This window comes from Anabrus simplex, chromosome 4 (genome assembly GCF_040414725.1).
Source record: "Anabrus simplex isolate iqAnaSimp1 chromosome 4, ASM4041472v1, whole genome shotgun sequence".
Taxonomy (NCBI): domain Eukaryota; kingdom Metazoa; phylum Arthropoda; class Insecta; order Orthoptera; family Tettigoniidae; genus Anabrus; species Anabrus simplex.
Genome location: NC_090268.1, coordinates 352,208,160 through 352,229,896, shown reverse-complemented (window position 1 = coordinate 352,229,896; position 21,737 = coordinate 352,208,160). Strand labels below are relative to the sequence as shown.

The 21,737-nt window shown below is 40.2% G+C and overlaps 1 protein-coding gene across 1 annotated transcript in view; it reads left to right on the top strand.

Annotated features, from left to right (window-relative positions):
* Window positions 1–454: 454 nt before the first annotated feature.
* Window positions 455–21,737, top strand: part of LOC136872720 (protein LLP homolog) — a 46,366-nt gene continuing 25,083 nt past the window's right edge. The window contains exons 1-2 of the mRNA XM_067146547.2: window positions 455–599; window positions 9,962–10,132. Of these exons, the coding sequence (XP_067002648.1) occupies window positions 9,976–10,132 (157 nt within the window). The 5' untranslated portion in view covers window positions 455–599; window positions 9,962–9,975. The remainder of the gene's footprint in view (window positions 600–9,961; window positions 10,133–21,737) is intronic.

Sequence of the window (21,737 nt, the reverse complement as noted above, 5' to 3'; positions counted from 1 at the left end):
GTAAAGATTAGTACCTTTGTGTCCCTGTGCTTTTTTCTGTGTCACACCCTTATTTGCCCCCTTCTCAACTGCTTTACATTGTTAAGTTCCATACGAGTTCCATACGAGAATTTACATGACATTTCCGCTGCTCGATCATATCTACTGGTGCTCCATATATTTTGCTCTCTCCACAAGTTTATACCTATCTTCATTGCGTTCTGTTCTGGCCTCCATCTTTGAATCCAGTGCAAATTTTCGGTTGTATGTAAACAGTGAACCCTTAGACTGCTTTCAAAGACATAAGTTTTTCCAACTCTCTATAATATTTGCAAAATGCACTTATCCTATGTTTTTGGACTGTATTTGGCGTGTGATCTACTTTTTATACGCATAGTGGCTGAACGACAGTAAAAAGTGTAAGTTTCAAGGAGAAGAAGAAGAAGACTTTGAAAGTCTTTGTTTTGTATTGGTGTTCTGTGGTAACTAATGATGTTCTTTGCTAATTTAAAGGTGTAAGCATCGGAACACGTGGTGATTGTTGTAAATTATTTAATTAAGCTTACGGGAGAGTTTTTCAATTATTGTGATATTTTGAACACTGGACGTACGTTCACTTCGTAAGTGACACATATCCTTGTTTTACATAAATGCTTGTATTTTGCTTTGATTTGTTACTGCTGGGGTTTTTTTTTTACGCTTTAAAAAGTATTTTGAGGTTAGATGTGGTTTCTGCTGATAATAAAAGGCATATTTATTTATTTTTTAATAGCTCATCGGGAAACCATCGCAAGCTTTCGCTGCAGAACGAAGATGTTTGCACTTTTTGTGGTGTAAACCATTATCGACATCGACAGATTAGTGTCGGTCTCGACAAGTGGTTGGGTTAGGTTTCACTGTATCTGTATGTTGGGATTAAGACATGGGCTACCACTAGATTTAGGTTACCTATTTTCGATGGTTGGTTTAGTGAACGTCAAGCCTTCAGCGTTTTGAGCTGCAGCCAGTTGCCAACGGAGAAGCCTGCCGTGTTGTGAACGCTGCTTTACAGGCTACTGCCAATGCTCAACCCCTGATCAATGGAGATGTTAGGTTAGAAAATGAAAGTCCGGCTTTGTGGCTAAATGGATAGAACGTTTGCTTTTGGTCCGATGGCCCGGTTCGGTTTCAAGAATCAACCCCCTAACACTGTTAATTCCCCTGGCTTGGGGACTGGGTGTTTGTGACGTCTCCGCCATTCATTTTGTCCCTACTAGGTCAACACCAAGCCTATATAGATGCCATACCTCATTCTCATCATTATTATTATTATTTTACAGCGGTCGTACCCATCGTTCACTGGTTAATTAGCTTCCTCGGGAGGTCAGTGGTGGTGTCAACCCATGATCACGAGTTCGATTCCAACCAACAAAAGAAAACACTAAACCTGAAAGATGGCATTTCATTTTAGAAGATCTACCAATGAAAATAAAACTATATTGCTCTTCTAACATGCATTCTCTTCCTACATGGATGTAGAAGTAAACGGGAGTGAGGAATTCCCACACTCTCTTCTAGGCTATATCATTAAGTCAGAAGTATGAGGTGAGGAAATATATACTACTAGCAAGATACCCGTGCTTCGCTACGGTATTATACTGAAATGTATAATTGAATGTTTATTGTATTAGATATATAATCCGTCGAAATTCGCGATCTGACTCGTTTGCTGCGAGAATCCACCAAAATTCCCGATCTGACTGGTTTTCTATGATTTTACGGCACGTTTCCTCCCACTTTTAAATCTTCCTCTCCAGCAATCGATTTCGTACTTCCCGGGCTAGGCTCAGGTATTCCTGCCGGTGAGTTGCATCCGTAAATCTTTGCCATCTCTTCCTATAATATTTTTAATATGGATAAAATCCTTCAGGAGATCTGGCGTGGTGTCATATTGGGTGCCTTGGCGGCACTGAACCCGCGGCCGGACTGCATTCTTAGTCATTACCCGTCCAGGAGCCGTTTCCAGCGCGGTCCGCACATTTGACGACGGTCCGGAATATTATTATTATTATTATTATTATTATTATTATTATTATTATTATTATTATTATTATTATTATGTGTTGCTGGAATGGCTGATGACAGGGAAAACCGGAGTATCCGGAGAAAAACCTGTCCCGCCTCCGTGTTGTCCAGCATGAATGCCACATGGAGTGACCGGGATTTGAACCACGGAACCCAGCTGTGAGAGGCCAGCGCGCTGCCACCTGAGCAACGGAGGATCCTTATAAGTACATTAATAACAGTAAAATCAATTAGTCTCACCTCCTTCTACACCCCACCGAAGTTAAGTTTATTTACCGCCAACCCCCCCCCCCCACCATAAAAAATTAAAAGAATGCTTGTTTCTTTATGTTTAAGGGAGATTCCAAACACCAATGTTCACGTCTATTACCTTCAGTTTTGAGATATAAGTATCCCAATAAAAATAATTCACTTTCTTTCACTTCATTTCACAATAATCCCCCCCCCCCTTAAGTGAATTTTCCCGCAAAATAATACTTGTTTCTTTAATAGTAAAGGATCTTCTAAATACCAATTATCACGACTCTAACTTCTTCAGTTTTCGATTTATGTGTCCTCATGAAAGGAATTCAACTCCTTTACACTCCCGCCCTCCAAGATGGTTTCCCCACCAAAACGCGTTCTTCTTTGTTTTTAAAGGAGGTCCAAATAAGAATTTTCACGTCTGTAACAACTTTAGTTTTTATTAGATGTATGTATTCTCATACAATTCAGTCAATTAATTTTTCAATTCTTTCACCCCCCCCCCCCCCTTCATTGGATTTTCCGAGAATACGTGTTTCTTTACTTTTAAAGCAGATTGCAAATATCAAATTTCACGTCTGTAACATCTTCATTTTTGAGATATCAGTAGCCTAATTAAAATAATTCATCACCATTTTCAGTCACTTTTACCCGCCCCCCCCCTCCACCCAAGTGGTATTTTCGAAAACTAAAAGTACACGTTTCTTTATGTTTAATAGAGATAAAAAAATACCATTTTTCACTTCTGTAACATGTTAAGCTTTTTTAGATATACTGTAAATATTCTCATTTTAAAATTTCACCCCTTTTAAGTTCCCCTTAACTGGAGTTTCCAAAAACAAATCACCTATACTTCTTTACATTTACAGGAAATTTACACCCACTCTTTACGTCTGTAACATTTTACGTTTCCAAGATATTCTGTAGATATAGTCTTACAAAAAATTCACCCCAATTTGTCACTCCTGTTTAACCGCCATTAATTGGCTTTTCCAAAAACTAAAAAATGCGTGTTTCTTAATTTTTAAAGGAGATCCCATATGCAAATTATCAGTTCTGTAATATCTTTAGTTTCTGAGATATGTGTATCCTCAATTAAGGCATTCAACCCATTCTTCACCCTTTTACACCCCTCCTATTAGGATTTACAGTAAACAAAAAAAAAAGTGTTCCTTTATTTTTAGAAGAGATTCTAACTACCAATTTTTATATCTGTAAATTTTAAAGTTTTAAGATGTAGACACACTCATTTTAAAAAATTCACCCCCCCCTTTTCACCCCTCAATATTTGGATTTTCCAAAAACGAAAAAATACGTGTTTCTTTACTTTTAAAGTAGATCCAAAATACCAATTTTCAGGTCTGTAATATCTTCAGGTTCTGAAATATAAGTAGCCTCATGAAAGGCATTCAACCCATTATTCACCCTTTTACACCCTTCCTATTGGGATTTTCCGAAAACAAAAGAATACGTGTTTCTTTATTTTTAAAGGAGATTCTAAATACCAATTTTTACATCTATAAACTTTAAAAGTTTTGAGATATAGATACACTCATTTTAAAAAATCACCCCCTTTTCACCCCCACCCCATTAATTGGATTTTCCACAAAAAGAAAAATACGTAATTCTTTATTTTTAAAGGAGATCCCAAACACCAATTTTCAGGTCTATAATATCTTCAGTTTCTGAGATATAATTAGCCTCATTAAAGGCATTCAACCCATTTTTCACCCCTTTTCACTCCTCCTATTGCGATTTTCCGAAAACAAAGAAATACGTGTTTCTTTATTTTTAATGAAGATTCTAAATACCAATTTTTACATCTGCAAACTTTAAAAGTTTGGAGATATAGATTCACTCATTTTAAAAATTCACCCCCTTTTCACCCTCCCATTAATTGGATTTTACAAAAACATAAAAATACGTGCTTCTTTATTTTTAAAAGAGGTCAAAAGTACCAATTTTCAGGTCTGTAATATCTTCAGTTTCTGAGATATAAGTACCGGTATCCTGATTAAAGGCATTCAACCCATTTTCCCCCATTTTCACCCTTTTTCATCCCTCATATCGAGATTTTCTGAAAACAAAAAAATACGTGTTTCGTTATTTTTAAAGAAGATTCTAGATACCAATTTTTACATCTGTAAACTTTTAAAGTTTTGAGATATAGATAAACTCATTTTAAAATTTCACCCCCATTTTCACCCCCTTACCGAAGGAATATCCAAAAATCCTCTCTTAGCGAGCACCTACATCATAATATGAATATATCCCCAAAATTTCATTTCTTTATGTCCAGTAGTTTTGGCTCGGCGATGATGAATCAGTCAGTCAGTCAGTCAGTCAGTCAGTCAGTCAGGACAAGCTATTTTATATATATAGATGAGAAATGCATGGTTGATAGTTAGCAGTGGCGATCTGATGGACCGAAGCCTAGCACACCTATCCTCCGCCAGTCCCTGCTCCTATTTGATATCCAGCAGCAAGCCGCGTGTGGCGAGTCGAAGAGGGAGGTGCGAGAGACTGGGCTGCATATCAGTCTCTGATGCCTTGCTCTCAGAAATATGTGCGACGTTTTTTCTCAATGCTTTCAAGTTTTGTAAATGTTTCAGGTGCTTACATTATAATGTACTTTAGACTTCCATCATTCTCAGTTGAGATTTGGGCTTCACTGATAGTCTTGGTAGCCCTTAATATACGCCACTGATCTGTTTAATATTTCATCGATTTGATTTCTAAACCTGATCATCAGATAGTTAAGGCGATTAAACGTATTGAGCACATAATCGCCAGTTAACCCTTCAGTAGTACTTGGGTTTCAGAAATGTTGCATCACAGTTCGGGTGAGGGTGTAGGCCTATTTGTATATAAATAGTGTCACTATATGTAGTTACTCGTTTACACATTACATATATTTAGGCATATAATACGTTGAATTTGGCATAGTTGATAAACTTTTTTTATGTAGGCCTATTTTATGTTGCAATGTAGAAAATAATAAATTGTAACATTCTCAAAACTTCCAAATAAACATAACGATTCTGTATTTCTTTCTGTAGAGAATTAAAACACATAACAAATTAGTGAAGCTCACATAGGACTGTTACAAATAACACTGAGGTCATAAAAGTACATAGCCACTGAGATCAGATAGCAACATCTTTTAAGTTGGACTCGCTGTCAGTTGCTCAATTTGCACAAAACAGAATGATATACCCCAAACAAATTATTCCCTTGCACTTTTTGCATTCGTTCTTGAAATTTCTGTTCTGAGAATGTGGAAACAGGTGGCATCTACCTTGTTTAGCCCATTTTGGTGGAAGTGGAAACCTGTACAATGATTCTCCACAGACATGTTCTAGTTTCCCTTGAGGCTACATGCTGGATATTTTGACTGTGGTCGTTACACCACAGATGGCTGGGTTGGAGATTTTGCCATGCCATGTTGTCTTTGGTATTAATTTCATTAATTACCTAAAAATTAATTATACATATATTTATTACATTGAAGAACAAGCTGTCAACACCCGTGCCTATTGTTGCCATTGATGCTTTCACGACCCGTACTTATAGACATGATACTGTGTAGGCTTTTGGGCTTATGCCGTGTCAAGGAAATAAGGTGAAATTCTTTACGTTTCACAGAACATAAGCCCAAGCCTATACAGTATCATGTCTACCCATGCCTATTGTTTATGGAAACGTATTTCAGAGACAGGAGGTCTACAACAGCAACTCCTACTGTTGTGAGATTGTAGCCTACAATGCACTGTATTGATGACTAGTCTAATTGCTTTTATTCCCCTGTGCTTGTATTAAATGTTGTCACTAACATCATATTGATTGTCTTCTATATCCTGGATCAGTTGCCGGATTCATTTTCGTTCAGCGTCATACAGTACCTGAAGTGTAAAACCTGAAGTCTTTATTTGGTGGAAGTAATTACCAGCCTTTAACTCTAGAAAGCTAACGTGGTATAAAAGAAACATTAAAGCTAATGCGTAGTCATTTTGCCAACAAATTTATTGCTATATAAAAATGACTTATTGCTACATATTTATGTATTTTACATGGTACATATCTTTGATAGAGTCTTGTCAGCATACACAAACATTCCGACCACATTCATTGTCCATTGTTGCATTCCAAATAGCTTCTTGCTTTATGTTCTCCACATACAGCTCTGGAACAATGACAACAATAGACTTTTGTCATCCTCCATTTCTTGCCTGGGCAAAAGGCACATATCTTGTGTTTTCTTGATTCAGGACCTTCTGTTTCAGCTGTAGGCATATTTACATGAAGTATTTATGTCATAGACGAGCGCAGCATGCGCAGCAGGTTGTGCGTTCCAAAGCGATGTGTCACCCATAGCTTCATACTGCAGCTCTTTAGCAAATTGCATCCTAGTCAAAGGCTTTCTTTATTGTTGAACTTATTGTGAACATAGATCACATAAAAGTTCACTAGAATAATATTCAACGTACCAAAGAAGACACAAAGTAGCCATCTTCTTTCTACTACAATTCATTTAATTGTTCATCTGATCTAACATGTTCACACTACCTTTTGTGTCGTTATAATCCTCAGTCATAATCAGCCTCTTCGGTGTTGGACTGATCTCTCCTCTTTCATGAGTGGTCAAGAAAACTAAGACCACATTGTTCGGCTTGGTTTTGTATGACGGAAGTGTTTTCTCTTGGTCAAAACAAAATATAGATGTGCCTACTTTTCTTGCCATATAGTTCAGTTACACACGTGGAATTTCTCGTTTATTCTTATGAATAGTGCCTATTATTGTCAAATTATATGGTGGTTTCAATAGGTCAGTTGCCAAGGGAACAGCAGTGAACCAATTGTCCATTGGTATGTTGCGATTGCTTCAACGGACACACTTCTCTAATACTGAGGCATTATATATTTTTAATAATTTACCGATACTTAAATCTGATGGAAGGTACAACCTTTGATATTTTTCCATGAATAAAGGCTCTCCCGTGCAGTGAGACGAGAGATAAATTCCCTTACAGCCTTCCTTTTTCGTGAAAATAACTAGTTTTTCACTCTCCTATTTGTTCTTCAAAGACCTGATCCTTCAGGACAGTAGTAGCAATTGTTGAAAGTGTAGATCAACTTACACCAAAGAGTTTGGAAAAATAAATTTTGCAGACAGGAGTTTCTCCTTTCTCTGTTTGCACCTAGAAAGAGAATAATAAGCATTATCATAATCATCACAGATGAGTGCAAGCAGGACTGCAAGAAGAGAAGAGGAAAGAGAAGTAAAAGGAAAAACGCCAGTGGGCAGACCCAGAGGAAAATGGACTGATCTGGTGAAGAAAGATGTCGAGGAAAGAGGACAAGATTGGGAGATTACGAGAGAACAGTGGTTCATAGACAGACAAAGATGGAGGAGGCTCATACACACCCGGGTAACTGGAGATGGGCAACGATGATGATGATGATGATAATCATCATTGTTATTGTTACTATTATTGATTACCTGATGAGTAACTTGTTTTTGGTTTGGCCACTTTGGTTCTCTCTCATACTTTCTTTTAGGTGTTCTGAAGATCATCATATGTACTAACTTCCCAAAACCTGGTCTTGCTCCTTCTCACGATCTCTTAGAAACGTGTTCCTAAGTCTGCAGAGTTTGATTTGTTGTTATGCTGCCACAATGGAAGCTGCTGCTTCTTACAATTTGCCTTTCGTCACACTGACACATATAGGTCTTATGGTGACGATGGGATAGGAGTCCGACTCGTTGGCTGAATGGTCAGCGTACTGGCCTTCGGTTCAGAGGGTCCCGGGTTCGATTCCCGGCCGGGTCGGGGATTTTAATTGCTTATGATTAATTCTTCTGGCTCGGGGACTGGGTGTATATGTCCGTCCCAACACTCTCCTCATCATATTCAGACAACACACTACACTACCAACCACCACAGAAACACGCAATAGTGCTTACATCCCTCCATAGAGGGTTGGCGTCAGGAAGGGCATCCGTCCGTAAAAACAGGGCCAAATCCACATGTGCGACGCAGTTCGCACCCGCGACCCCACATGTGTGGGAAAAAGCGGCAGGAAAAGAAGAAGAAGAAGAAGAAGAAGAAGAAGAGGCGACGATGGGATAGGAAAGGGCTTGGGTTGGGGGGGGGGGAGGGGGCGGCGAAGGAAGCAACTCTAGCCTTAATTAAGGTACAGCCCCAGCATGTGTCTGGTGTGGAAACGGGAAACCACAGAAAACTACCTCCAGGGCTGCCGACAATGGGATTTGAACCCACAATGGAAGCACCCTTCTTTATGTGAGCATGGGATTTTAAATGCGACTAAATTAGGATCTTTGTCAGCATACCTGAAAAGAGAAAAAAATGAAAGAGTTAATTAAAGTTTGTCCCTGTTTCCTGCGTAGCACACTAACGTAATAATCAAATGCATTGCAGTATGAAAAAGTGCTAGTAAACTCCCCTCCAAAAGTAGAGGATGTCTGTATATTACCATAATTATTAATATTTACTGCTCTATTAGCAATTGTAAGAACAGTAAATAAAACTCAGGCTTAAGTTGCCCGTTTCCAGTTTCTATCTATCATTTGCTCTTTTGTTAACCTACTTTCACAGTATAGAACGGGGCCTCTCAAACACCCAAAATCTCACGCGTGCAGACAGCGGCGCAGAGTTCCTGTGCACAGTGCATCGGTCCTGCTCGGCTCGGACCAGCACTTCGTCTCTGGGTTACTCGGCTCAGCTCGGCTCGGATTTGGAGCACTACGGAGCAAGTGAGGAAGAGGGAGACAGGGGAAGCGAGCGAGACAGCAGGCGCGGGGAAAGAGATAGACAGTGCTATTGCTCCAAATTGAGGAGTGGGGTTCTGCACTCTGATCAACCAAGCAAAGTCGTCTTTTGCACCGTGCACAGTGCATGCACCGGGCTCATGCACCCTGAGAGGCCCTGGTATAGAATAACATCTTTTCATTAGCAAACAAACAGTGCAACATCTGGCACTGCCTGACTCGTGTAACAACCACAGAACAACCACAGAATCCCATGTTCCCAGCAGCATGCTCTGCAATAATTACAGTTTGATCTGGCCAGCTTCATGGCATACCAATACTCATAATTTGAACAATCACCTCATTTCTCATGTTATAATAGGATAGGAGAAAACATGTTTTGTAATGTCAGCACTGCAATTTAAAGTCTACATGCATGTAATGTATCAAAAATAGTTCTTAAAAAATGGAGAAAACTTGTTTTAAAATGATACTCCTTAATTCTCTTACTAATAAGTTTCATTCTGTCACCGAGTGATTTGGCCATGTGGTTAGAGTCTTACAGCTGTTAGCTTGCATTAGAGAGTTTGTGGGTTTGAACCACACTTGTCGGCAATCCTGAAGATGGTTTACTGTGCTTTGCCAGTTTCACACTGGGCAAGTGCTGGGGCTGTACCTTAATTAAGGCTATGGCCACTTTCTCTCACTCCTAGCCCTTTCCTATCCCATCGTCACCTTAGGACATCTGTGTAGGTGCGGCGTAAAGCAAATTATAATTAAAGAAAAAGAGAAAATATTCTATACATATTTAACCCTTTATAGTTTCACTAACAGCACTATTTTTAAAGGCTGTAAAGAGAAAGTGTCCGTGAAAGACCAAAAATTACTTGTCCTTTTCTTTTTCAGGCTGAACATTCATCATGGCAAAGAGTTTAAGAAGTAAATGGAGACGGAAAATGAGAGCTGTGAAAAGAGAAAGGTATGGAAAGAAAGAACTGGAAAGACTCAAAACTATTTTGGGAATTGAAGATGGACAGAAAGATATTGAAATGAAAAGTATCACAGAAATAGCTACAGGTAAGTTAACATTACATTTATTTATAAACTATGTATGCAATAATGGCAATTTGATTATAATGACCCATGCCAGTGACTCATTTGGATAAGATCTGGTAAAGCTTTGCTATTGTGCCCTCAGCATAAATTACCTGTACATTGTTTCAGAAGGTAAAATATAACTTAAATCTTACTTAGTTTTATTTGCAGGAGGGAGATCTGTTCATTGCAAATATATTTAGGGCCTACGTGATAACACTGTGCATTATACTTAAGTATCAACAGCCACCGCCATTGGGTGAAATTTATGAAATATATCATCACTCCCAGAATTCAACACAAATAGATGTTACCTTAGGACATCTTATTATGAACTACAGCAGAACAAACAATCCTAAGCAGGGAATATAAATTAAAACCTTAATATACCTACACACCTTCCTTGTAAAAAAGCAGAACAACAAACACACAGCATATCCTCGATAGTTGGTATCATGTCTTTAAATCTAAGAATTTCATTTTTGTCCGTATTGAACTGAGAATGGAAGATAGCAAACTTAAAAGGGTCCACCTTTTCAATACAATAAATAAACTATAACATTTATTGTATTGAAAAGGTGGACCCTTTTAAGTTTCCTATCTTCCAGTTGGTATCATGAGTAAGGAACTAACCCACTAGCAACAAAGGAGCGTTGAGTCATGGGAGTCTATAGTGTGCTGATGCTGTGTTTTCTGAGGGCCCTGCAGTGAAGTTCTACCAAAGATTTTCCTTACAGTCACTATTTTTTAATACTCTAAACGCTAATGCATTGTGTAGGAAAAAATCCCCTTTAAAGTTTCTGTTTATCATATTAAATTATCTACAGAAGCATAGGAACATACATTAGAAAGAACATAATGACACATTACATCTGAGTTTGATTTGCGGTGTAGTATACCTCTTACTATGGTTAGGGATTAGACCATATGTCGACAACTCAACACAGAGCATCAGGTGGCATTAAATAACTTGACTCTTTAATGTGGGGGCCGGGGTCAGTAGCTTCAGTTGGAGAAGCCCTTCTAAGGTGGGATGATGGTCCCTAGGTTAAAGGCGGGTGCAAATGATATCTTTCTCCAGGTTGGAGGGTGCCTAATAGTAGCCTGGTAGTACTGTAGGTATAAAATACCCAACATCAGACTCGAGTGACAAGTCAGTTGTTTATGTTAGTCGCAACTGTGGATCACAGTGTTATTTTGTTGGATAATGCTAGGGTGTACCCTGGAGGCGACACACATTATCCTTGCATAACTGGCATGGTAAATGGGTTAGGGTTGCCAATTCAAGAGCAAAGGTAGCTGAAACAAAAACAAGACCGTTATGTATTGCCACATTGGGTATTGGCACACTTACTGGATGCAGTTGTAAACTGGCTGAAATGCTCAAACAGTGCAAAATGGATATTACATGCAGGAGTCATGGTGGAAGGGCCAAAAATTCCAAGATATGCCGTACTTACTCATGTATTAGACCCCCCCCCCCGCACAATCCTGGCTTTTTGGGACAAAGAAAATGAAAAAATCTTGCATACAAGACCCCCCAACGTAATTCATCAGAGAAGAACGACGATTCTACTTCGAACCGGGTACAAGCTTTACTGCAGCTCCGATGACATTACACAAATTAGTGAATAGTTTCGTCCATACAACCCATGCAATGAAAACACACGTCAAAGTCATGCGGCACATCTGTGTTTCGTAGTTCAGAAATGTCGCCTCCGTAACATAGGCCTAATGCAGCTCTGATGACGTCATACAAATAGGGGAATAGTTTCGTGTCCGACCTATGCAATTAAAGCATGCATCAATCATGCAATATGTCTTTTTTGTTGTTGTTTAGAATGTCTGCCAGTGTAATGGTTAGCATAGTTAGGTGCCATTCTCGGGGGCCTAAGTTTGATTGCCGGTACCATATTGCCAGAGATTTAAGAATGGCAGGAAAGCTGTAATAATGGTACATGGGATGAGGAAACAAATTTACTTCAGTTAAGAAAGATTCATGGATGTTGCTATTAATATAACAGGCGAGATCATTAACAAAGTGATCGTTTAATATCTCATAACTCGGGCCAATATAGCCTACATAATCTTTGGAGAGAAGTAGGTTTAAAACTTGATAAAAACAATCCAATCATAATGATTGTTTTACTCACCAACTTACCTAAATAATAGTATTGATTTTTCGCCTGCAGTACCTACTGGGTGGATTGAGTAGCTCAGTAGTTGCTGTTGCCGACCCCAAACCCGGAGAAAGGAGGAGGGTTGGCTTAAAGCCGTAAAATTACAGCCAGAAAACATCTTGAGGCAATAAAGGGCATGACGGTTGAGAGGTGAAGATAGTCAACGGTTATGAAAACGGATAAGGACATCAATGTCCCAACTGTGGATTGCGCGGAGGAACCATCTCAGGAGAGCAGCATCTGTTCTTCCGTGAAGCGGCTGCAAAAGGCGTCTGTACTCCAGAGGAGCGGCCTATTATTCAGCTCCGGGGCTTACAACCTCGGTTCTATTACCCTCTCTCCAGGGGTCATAAATATGGAAGACCCAGGCACAAGGTAAGAGTGAAGACCTCAGCGGCTACAGCAGAACACCAGCTACCCGTACGGATTAACAACCCCTACGGTGAGAGTGAATCAGACATCAGTGATTCACTCGCCCTGGGCACATGCCCCCCAGCTAAAATCAACCGTGAATGTAGCATGATGGAAACAACAGCAACAAAGCAACATCTTAGGCCCGAGCTGACAACAGCAAAGGTAAACCTGATCATTCGGATTCTGGGGGACCAGGACATCATGCTGGGAAGAGTCGGAGCTTCCCAAAACTCTTAAAACCGAAGGAAAACAAATTCATTGGTACACGAAACGCACAGACGCTGACCAAAATGGGGAAACTCAAGACAGTCACGGATACTTGTGACAGATTTCGTATCCTCATATTTGCAATACAAGAAACACGATTTCGCGACTGATCATTTTGACTCCGGTGGTTACCGCTTCTGCAAGGGGAAGCCAGCAACAAAAGTGCCAAATAGCAACCTATATGTGTTGGGAACTGGATTCCTAATACACAACAGTATCCAGAACTGTGCGGTAGACTTCACATCACTTTCAGAACGCCTCTCCTTGCTCACAGTTAAGTACGCCAATAAGGCTTATACACTAATTAATGCACATGCTCCAGTCAACAGTGAACCTGACAAAAACAAGGTTGAGAAAATTTGGTCACAACTCAAACGGGCACTTACCAAAATCCCTCAGCATCATGTAAAAATCCTCCTTGGAGATTTTAATGCCCAAATTGGCAGAGAAAGGGAACACAGGCATATCACTGGATGTTTCTCAGCATACGTGAAGACTAACGCAAATGGACACCGTTTAATCAATGTATGTGGAATGGCAAACCTCCAGCTGATGTCCACACACTTTAAGAAACCTCCATGAAAAATGACACATGGAAATCGCCAATCACCTAGGTGAATACCAGATTGACCATGTAGCAATTACCGGAAAGTTTTCTCCAGAAACTATGAACGTCAGGGAATGCAACGGTTATGTAGAGTCAGATCACCACCTCTCACAAATCAAAATCCGTTTCAGACCCAATCGAAGGAAAAACCAAAAATCTACAATCCCACGCATTGACCCAGATTATCTGCAAGAACATGCACATGAGTTCGCACAGTCATTGTGGGCAAATGCAAAAACATAGGATGCACTTCTTGAGACTATCCAAGAATCATCTAGGAAACTTGGCCAACTGAAGTTTGACGGAAACATGGTGAACTTCGGATTGTGACAGAGCACTGGAAACACGTATGTGAGCCTGGAAGAATTGGCAGAGTCATCAAACACCAGAGAATTGATAGATCTTTTCAGAAACTCTGAAGCAAATGTCCAAAAGACTCAGACGAATTAAACGTGCATACCATAACAAAAGATTAGAGGAGGTCGATAATGACTTCAAACGGAATAACACAAGAAATTTCTATAAAACCTTTCGCGAAGAGTTGACCAGCTACAAGCCACTCACTCTTTGTTTTTGGCACCCTGACGGAATTCTCAAGACCAACACAAAGGCTAACTGTGACATCCTGAAACAACACTTCAAAAAGTTACACAACTGTGAACCACCTACTCAGAAGCTCCAATTCCACATACCCACTCCAAACCCAGATTCACTTCCACCGGCTCATGAGGAGATAAGGAGCGTCATATTACATCTCAAAAACAATAAAGCACCACGAGAAGATGGTGTAATCACCGAGATGCTGAAGATTGGGGGGATCAAATGATTGACCAATTACAAGTCATAATTGCGAACATGTGGGAAAGTGGAGTCATACCTGTAGATTGGGAAACTGCCCTGATCCATCCACTGCATAAGAAAGGTGACAAGATGGATCCAAACAACTACCAAGGTATTCTCTTCTGCCAATAGCATACAAAATTCTTTCACGTGTTCTGTTTACCAGATTGGAACAGCAGACAGAAGATAAAGATCGGCGAATACCAGGCGGGCTTCCATCCACATCGATCGTGCGTAGAACAGATCTGGAACCTTAAGATGATACTCCAACACCACCAGTCAAACCGTACAGAGGTCACTTTCGTAGATTTTTAAAAAACGTACGACTCGATAGACAGTGGTACCCTGTTCAGTGTCCTTCGAGAATATGGTGTTGATAACAAAACAATCACGTCAATGCAACAAACCTTAACAGATACAACCTCTAAGCTGAAGTTCATGGGTGAAATCTCTGCACCCTTTGAAATAAAAACAGGCATTAGACAAGGTGGTGGATTGTCCCCACTTTTGTTCAACCTAGTACTGGATAAGGACATTAAAACATGGGAGAAAGAAGTACCTGGAATAAACATGGGAACGGAAAGTAAACGGATGCCTTGCCTTTGCTGGCGATCTAGCAATAATTACCCGGACTCCCAAAGAAGCCAGGCACGTCATCGAGAAGCTTCTTGAGATTGCAATCGAAACTGGTCTCCACATCTCCTATGAAAAACGCAATACATAGACTCCAAGTGCATGCACCTAACATCACTAGTGACCAAATATGGCAGCATTTTACAAGTCAAACAATTCCAGTACTTGGGTGAAATTATTGGTAATTCAAGCAATGTAAAAGCAGCCAACGAAATGTGCGCAGAAAAACTACATAAAATATCCCTAATCACCTGGAACTTCTACAATAAGAAATCAATATCCACAAAAGCCAAACTCCAACACTACCACACTGTTGTCCTCCCTGAGGCACACTACGCAACTGAGACATCATTACTCACTACTAACATCAAAGACATTGAGAAAATTGAACGACAGATACTGAGGAAGATATTCGGGCCCAAGTTTCAAGAGGGTATATGGACCAAAAGAACCTCGGAAGAACTCTATGCATTAACCGAGCGATTCACGTCAGTCGCACGGAAATGGCGTATGAAATTTTATGGACATTTAGCACAAATGGATGGCTCACAGCTGACTAAGAAAATATGTCTTATTATCAATGGAAACCAACAAACCAAAGTTCGCTGGTTAGTGGATACACAAAAGGACCTCGCAGAGGTCGACGTTGATCCAATGGCAACCACAAGGAATACATACAGACAAAAGATCAACACCCATAAATTTGCACCCAAGAATCCATCTGAGAAAAGCTTGAAACTCACAAACTCATGGATACAAGAAAGACGGCAGGCCCATAGTGAAAGGATGAGGAAGTTTTGGGAAGATAAGAAAGAACAAGAAGAAGAATACCAGTGCTATTTTATGGTTCCATATGCTCCTTAGGGGGCTAAACGAATGTCTGTGTTTATATATACAATGGTATTGATTTTACGTCCCCACTAACTACTTTCACGATTTTCGGAGACGTCAAACAGAACATACTGTGCGTTAATAAAAAAAATATGGAGGCAACGAACGTGCAAAATTAAACATTATGATAATTAAAACACATTACCGCTACACCTGTAGATATCCATAAATGCCACAAGCTTTCTTGTTAGTTATTTTTATTCTTTCCGTCGTGGAACTTCGATACTATCCGGGCACTTAGTAGCATACCTTTTTTTTGCTAGGGGCTTTACGTCGCACCGACACAGATAGGTCTTATGGCGACGATGGGATAGGAAAGGCCTAGGAGTTGGAAGGAAGCGGCCGTGGCCTTAATTAAGGTACAGCCCCAGCATTTGCCTGGTGTGAAAATGGGAAACCACGGAAAACCATCTTCAGGGCTGCCGATAGTGGGATTCGAACCTACTATCTCCCGGATGCAAGCTCACAGCCGCGCGCCTCTACGCGCACGGCCAACTCGCCCGGTAGTAGCATACCTAACCTAAACAATGTGGTCTCTCTTATCTCAATTACAGCTGTTCAGGTAAATCCTAATGTGATTCTGGCTTTCAATAGCCGCAGTTATCCAAAGACTGCTTCCGTTCACTATGTATTGCATTCGGAAGTACAACTCGTAACGTATGCTGGTTATCGGCTGGTGGATTGACATGCTTTTTACAGTAAGGCTTTATTCAAAAGGGGTGGCTTCTGCCACACATACACCAACTGGGAATAAGATAGACCATCTCCAGAAACCATTTGCGAATAGATTCTCACTGTTTGGACTCTATAGTCTGGAACAAAGTTATTTTTCAAGTTGCAAAAAGACGGGATCTCGAATACTCGCGATTGCCATGAAGATGGCGTCATTTGGAATGACGACACGCCAGTAGCAGTGAAGTTGGCAGCACAATACAATAATTCATATGAAAGCAATGATCAGGTTTACTGTGTGGTAGGCCTACTGCTTAACTGACAGACACAAATGACTGCCATTACATTCTTTTGTATTCATATTGCATAATATGATACACTTATCCCTTTTCTGTACAGGGTCGAGTATGAAGCGAGATGAACCTTAGTAGCGAATTTTTACGACAGTATGCCCTTCCTGACGTCAGTCTCATCGGAGGAGTTAATGAGATGAAACGAGTGACATAATATAAGAGTAACTAAAACTGACTATATTTACTTTATATGTAGGTCTAAAAGTAATGTGTTCACCATTTATTCTTTTAAAATTTAGAAATACTGCCTTCCAACAAAAATAGCCAGTAAAACTCAGAATACATTCATAAGTTTCTTAAAGAATAGTGTTGAATGTTAACATGTACAGTTTATAGATCTTTATAGCCTAGAAGTCATGTGTTCATTGCACAAAATTTGAGGTTATCGCATATTGTAACCCTCCCTACTTTTTTTGGCTGTAAATGTGAAAAAAAGGGAATCTAATACGCAAGTAAATGCAGTAATTGATGGCTTCAAGTTCATCTACGTAGGAATCACATACAGCAAAAAAATGGCCATTGTTATTCGTATAGAGTTTTGCAGACATACAGCATCGTTGAGATCAGCTTATATCTGTTAAGACCAACACGATGAACCTCCAAGTACAAGTTTTCTCAGCCTATGCCCACAAACTAGGTGTGATGAGAAGGATGAGAAGGAACAGTTTTGGATCTAATTCAGAACCTCATTGCCCTGATACCACATAAAGAATTTTTGTTTTTCTGTGGTGACCTAAATGGCCATGTTGGAAGAATTCAGAATAGTTAATAATGGCATGGAAAAACAAATATGGTATACGTAACAAAGATGGGTGCCAGCTTCATCTATCAGCAACACATTCATCGAGAAATGAGAAAGCAACATTGTCGCTTAAACCAGTGGTAGGCCTAACCATAAAAGCTAGATCGAGTTCATTTTAGTGAATTGATTAGATATTACCTTCATCAACAATGCATACTGTCTGAGTACTTGACATTCAGCACAAAATACTTGTCATTCATTGATACAAATACTTTAAAATGCAAGAGACAGAGAAGTAATGCAACTGGTCCAGAAAGGATCAAATTGTGGAATCTACACAATCACAAACAATAATCGTGGACAGTTTCATATTTCTTTAAATGTGGACGTTAACAATGTGGATCAATCACATGGGCATGAGCTTGCATTTGGGAGATGGTGAGTTTGAACCCTGCCGTTGGCAGCCCAGAAAATGATTTTGTGTGATTACATCATTTTCACACCAGGCAAATTCTGGAGCTATACCTTAAGTAGAACCACTGCTGCTTCCTTCCCAGTCCTAGCCCTTCCCTAGACATAACTGAGTCAGTGCAAAGTTAAAGCACTTGCAAAATATCCTATTTCTCAGTATCTTATTGGATAACACTACATGTGGACCATTTTTTGCAGAACTCCATCCAAACTTCCACAAAATGTACTTTGGGCACCACAAAGTATGGCCAACATTATACTGATGATCAAATGTTGCTATGAACAGATATAATGCAGAAGACCATATACACTACTAGCTGATGTACCCGTGCTTCGCTACGGGATTCTCAGAAAGACTGACTTTGTGGTTTTCCTAACTGAAATCAACATAAGTCATTACAAAAACGTATTATGAATGTAGCGATTAAAATCAATGCTATCATATAAAATACTCGATCAAATGGAAAGCCGCATGTTTTATCACTTTTAACGAACAGTGCCGCGGTTAGATTGCGGTGCCAGTCTAATAGTCCAAAGTTCCAGAGCTGAGATGACCAGGCCGCAGATTTCCATGAACACTCATCTGCCATTATTCCGCTAAATATGCACACTGTTCATTCCAATCGGTGCCTCAGAGTAGGGATTGAACAGCCCGAATGCTATGATGATCCAGTGTGTTACGTACCAGTAGTATCAGAAAATTTATAAACCAGGGGAATGGGATGCCAAAGAAGAAAGTTGTCTAACTCCCCAGCTACTTCCCATCAATATTCAGGCAGGCTGTTACACTCTGTACGACTGGGCGAGTTGACCGTGTGGTTAGCAGTGCACAGCTGTGAGCTTGCATCCGAGAGATAGTGGATTCGAACCCCATTGTCGGCAGCGCTGAAGATGGTATTCCGTGGTTTCCCACTTTCATACCAATCAAATGCTGGGGCTGTACCTTAATTAAGGCCTAAGGCACTCCTAGCCCTTTCCTATCCCATCGTCGCCATAAAACCTATCTATGTCGGTTGCGACGTAAATCAAATAAAAAATACTCTGTATGCACCAGTAGTCCTATCTACAGAAGACACAAAGCACATCACGACAAACAATGGTCAATGAAATGTTATTGTTGATCAATGTTAGGAGCTTTCTATATTGTAGGCCTTCACATTTAGTTTTCTTTCGACTCTGTGATTTGTACAATATTTTATACCGTAAACTGTAGTTTCTTATTCTACGACTTACGTAGCGATTTTCATTAAATATATTGTTTACCCATTTTCTCGTTACTCGGCGCTGATATGGACTTGGTAACAAAAATCCAAATTCATGAATAAGTTTGTGATCATAGCCAGTACGGTAACAATGTATAAGGCATGAATAATAGGAAATCTAATACTATATTATAAACTTAGTTATGTAGCATTCACCGATTACACCTCTAATAAGAAATATTTGAGAATTACATTTTAGGCCTTCCCCTAAACTACCATTTCACTCAGCGTGAATAAAATAATTTACAGCCTAGACTATAGCGACTTATTTCCTGACTTTGCGTACCGATTTTCATCAAGATAGGACTACCAATAACAATATTTGAGAATTAAATTTTAGACCTTCCCCTAAACTACCATTTTTCTCAGCGTGAATACAATTATTGATAGCCTAGATTGTAGCAACTTACGTTCAATCAGGTGCTGGAAGGTTGCTTGGGAAATGGCAGCCTATTCTTCACAGAGCGCTGCACTGAGGAGAGGTAGCGATATCGGTCGGAGAGGCCTGGCACAAAGTCGGCATTCCAAAACATCCCAAAGGTGTTCTATAGGATTCAGGTCGGGACTCTGTGCAGGCCAGTCCATTACAGGGATGTTATTGTCTTGTAACCACTCCGCCACAGGCCGTGCATTATGAACAGGTGCTCGATCGTGTTGAAAGATGCAGTCGCCATCCCCGAAATGCTCTTCAACAGTGGGAAGCAAGAATGTGCTTAAAACATCAATGTAGGCCTGTGATGTGATAGTGCCACTCAAAAAATCAAAGGGTGCAAGCCCCCTCCATGAAAAGCACGACCACGCCATAACACCACCACCTCCGAATTTTACTGTTGGCACTACACACGCTGGCAGATAACGTTCACCAGGCATTCGCCATACCCACACCCTGCCATCAGATTGCCACATTGTGTACCGTGATTCGTCACTCCACACAACATTTTTCCACTGTTCAATCGTCCAATGTTTACGCTCCTTACACCAAGCAAGGCGTCCTTTGGCATTGACCTGCGTGATGTGTGGCTTATGGGCAGCCGCTCGACCACCTCCCGCCAAACTATCATAGTACTTGGAGTGGATCCTGATGCAGTTTGGAATTCCTCTGTGATGGTCTGGATAGATGCCTGCCTATTACACTTGACGACCCTCTTCAACTGTCGGCGGTCTCTGTCAGTCAACAGACGAGGTCGGCCTGTACGCTTTCATGCTGTACGTGTCCGTTCACGTTTCCACTTCACTATCACGTCAGAAACAGTGGACCTAGGGATGTTTAGGAGTGTGGAAGTCTCGCGTACAGACTTCTGACACAGGTGACACCCAATCACCTGACCACCATTCGAAGTCTGTGAGTTCTGCGGAGCGCCCCATTCTGCTCTCTCACGATGTTCAATGACTGCTGAGGTCGCTGATATGGAGTACCTGGCAGTAGGTGGCAGCACAATGCACCTAAGATGAAAAACGTATGTTTTTGGGGGTGTCCGGATACTTTTGATCACATAGTGTACGAAAAGAAGACACCATGCCATACTAAACGTTGATCATCACATAATATGTGTCTAATATCATTGATTGCATGTTAGGCAGAAAATAATTAAATGCTGGCAGCACCATTACAGGAAAATTTCAAACAAAGAATTTCCGCACCTCATATTCTGGATGGAATACTGATCACTAAAAAATGTTTTAAGCAAGACAAACAAGAAAAAGAAAGTGGAACAGTGCGATGACTCAGAAGCTGAGGACCTACTGCCAGCTCTTGATGATTATTATGATGATGATGATGACCTATAAGGATAAATCAGCTTTGGTGGTGGGGTCATATGAGGCAAATGGAGAAGGATAGGTTATCTGCAAGAATAATGGACGCAGCCATGGAGGGTAAGAGTAAGTAAGTAACTGAAGGAAGACTAAGGCAACAGTGGTTAGACTCAGTTTTTAATGATAATAGATGTGCACAGAAGCCAACTACTACAAATTTTCCATAGTTTGTATGTTTTTCTGACATTAAAATTAATTCTATGGTTCACATTTGGGTTTTATAGAAAACAGAAAGGAAAAAAAAAAAAGTTGACCACAATCTAAAATCTAAGTCCACAGTTTAGTCTACTGATGCAGTAGTCACAGAAGTGAAATCCTTGATGTCTCCTCCATATGTTTTTATAGGGCAGTCTTGAATATCGCACTTCCAAGAAGGTAACTTGTTCCATTTAAACAGAGAGTCAACACAAACTCCAGAGTTGGTGCTGATCCGATTTAGT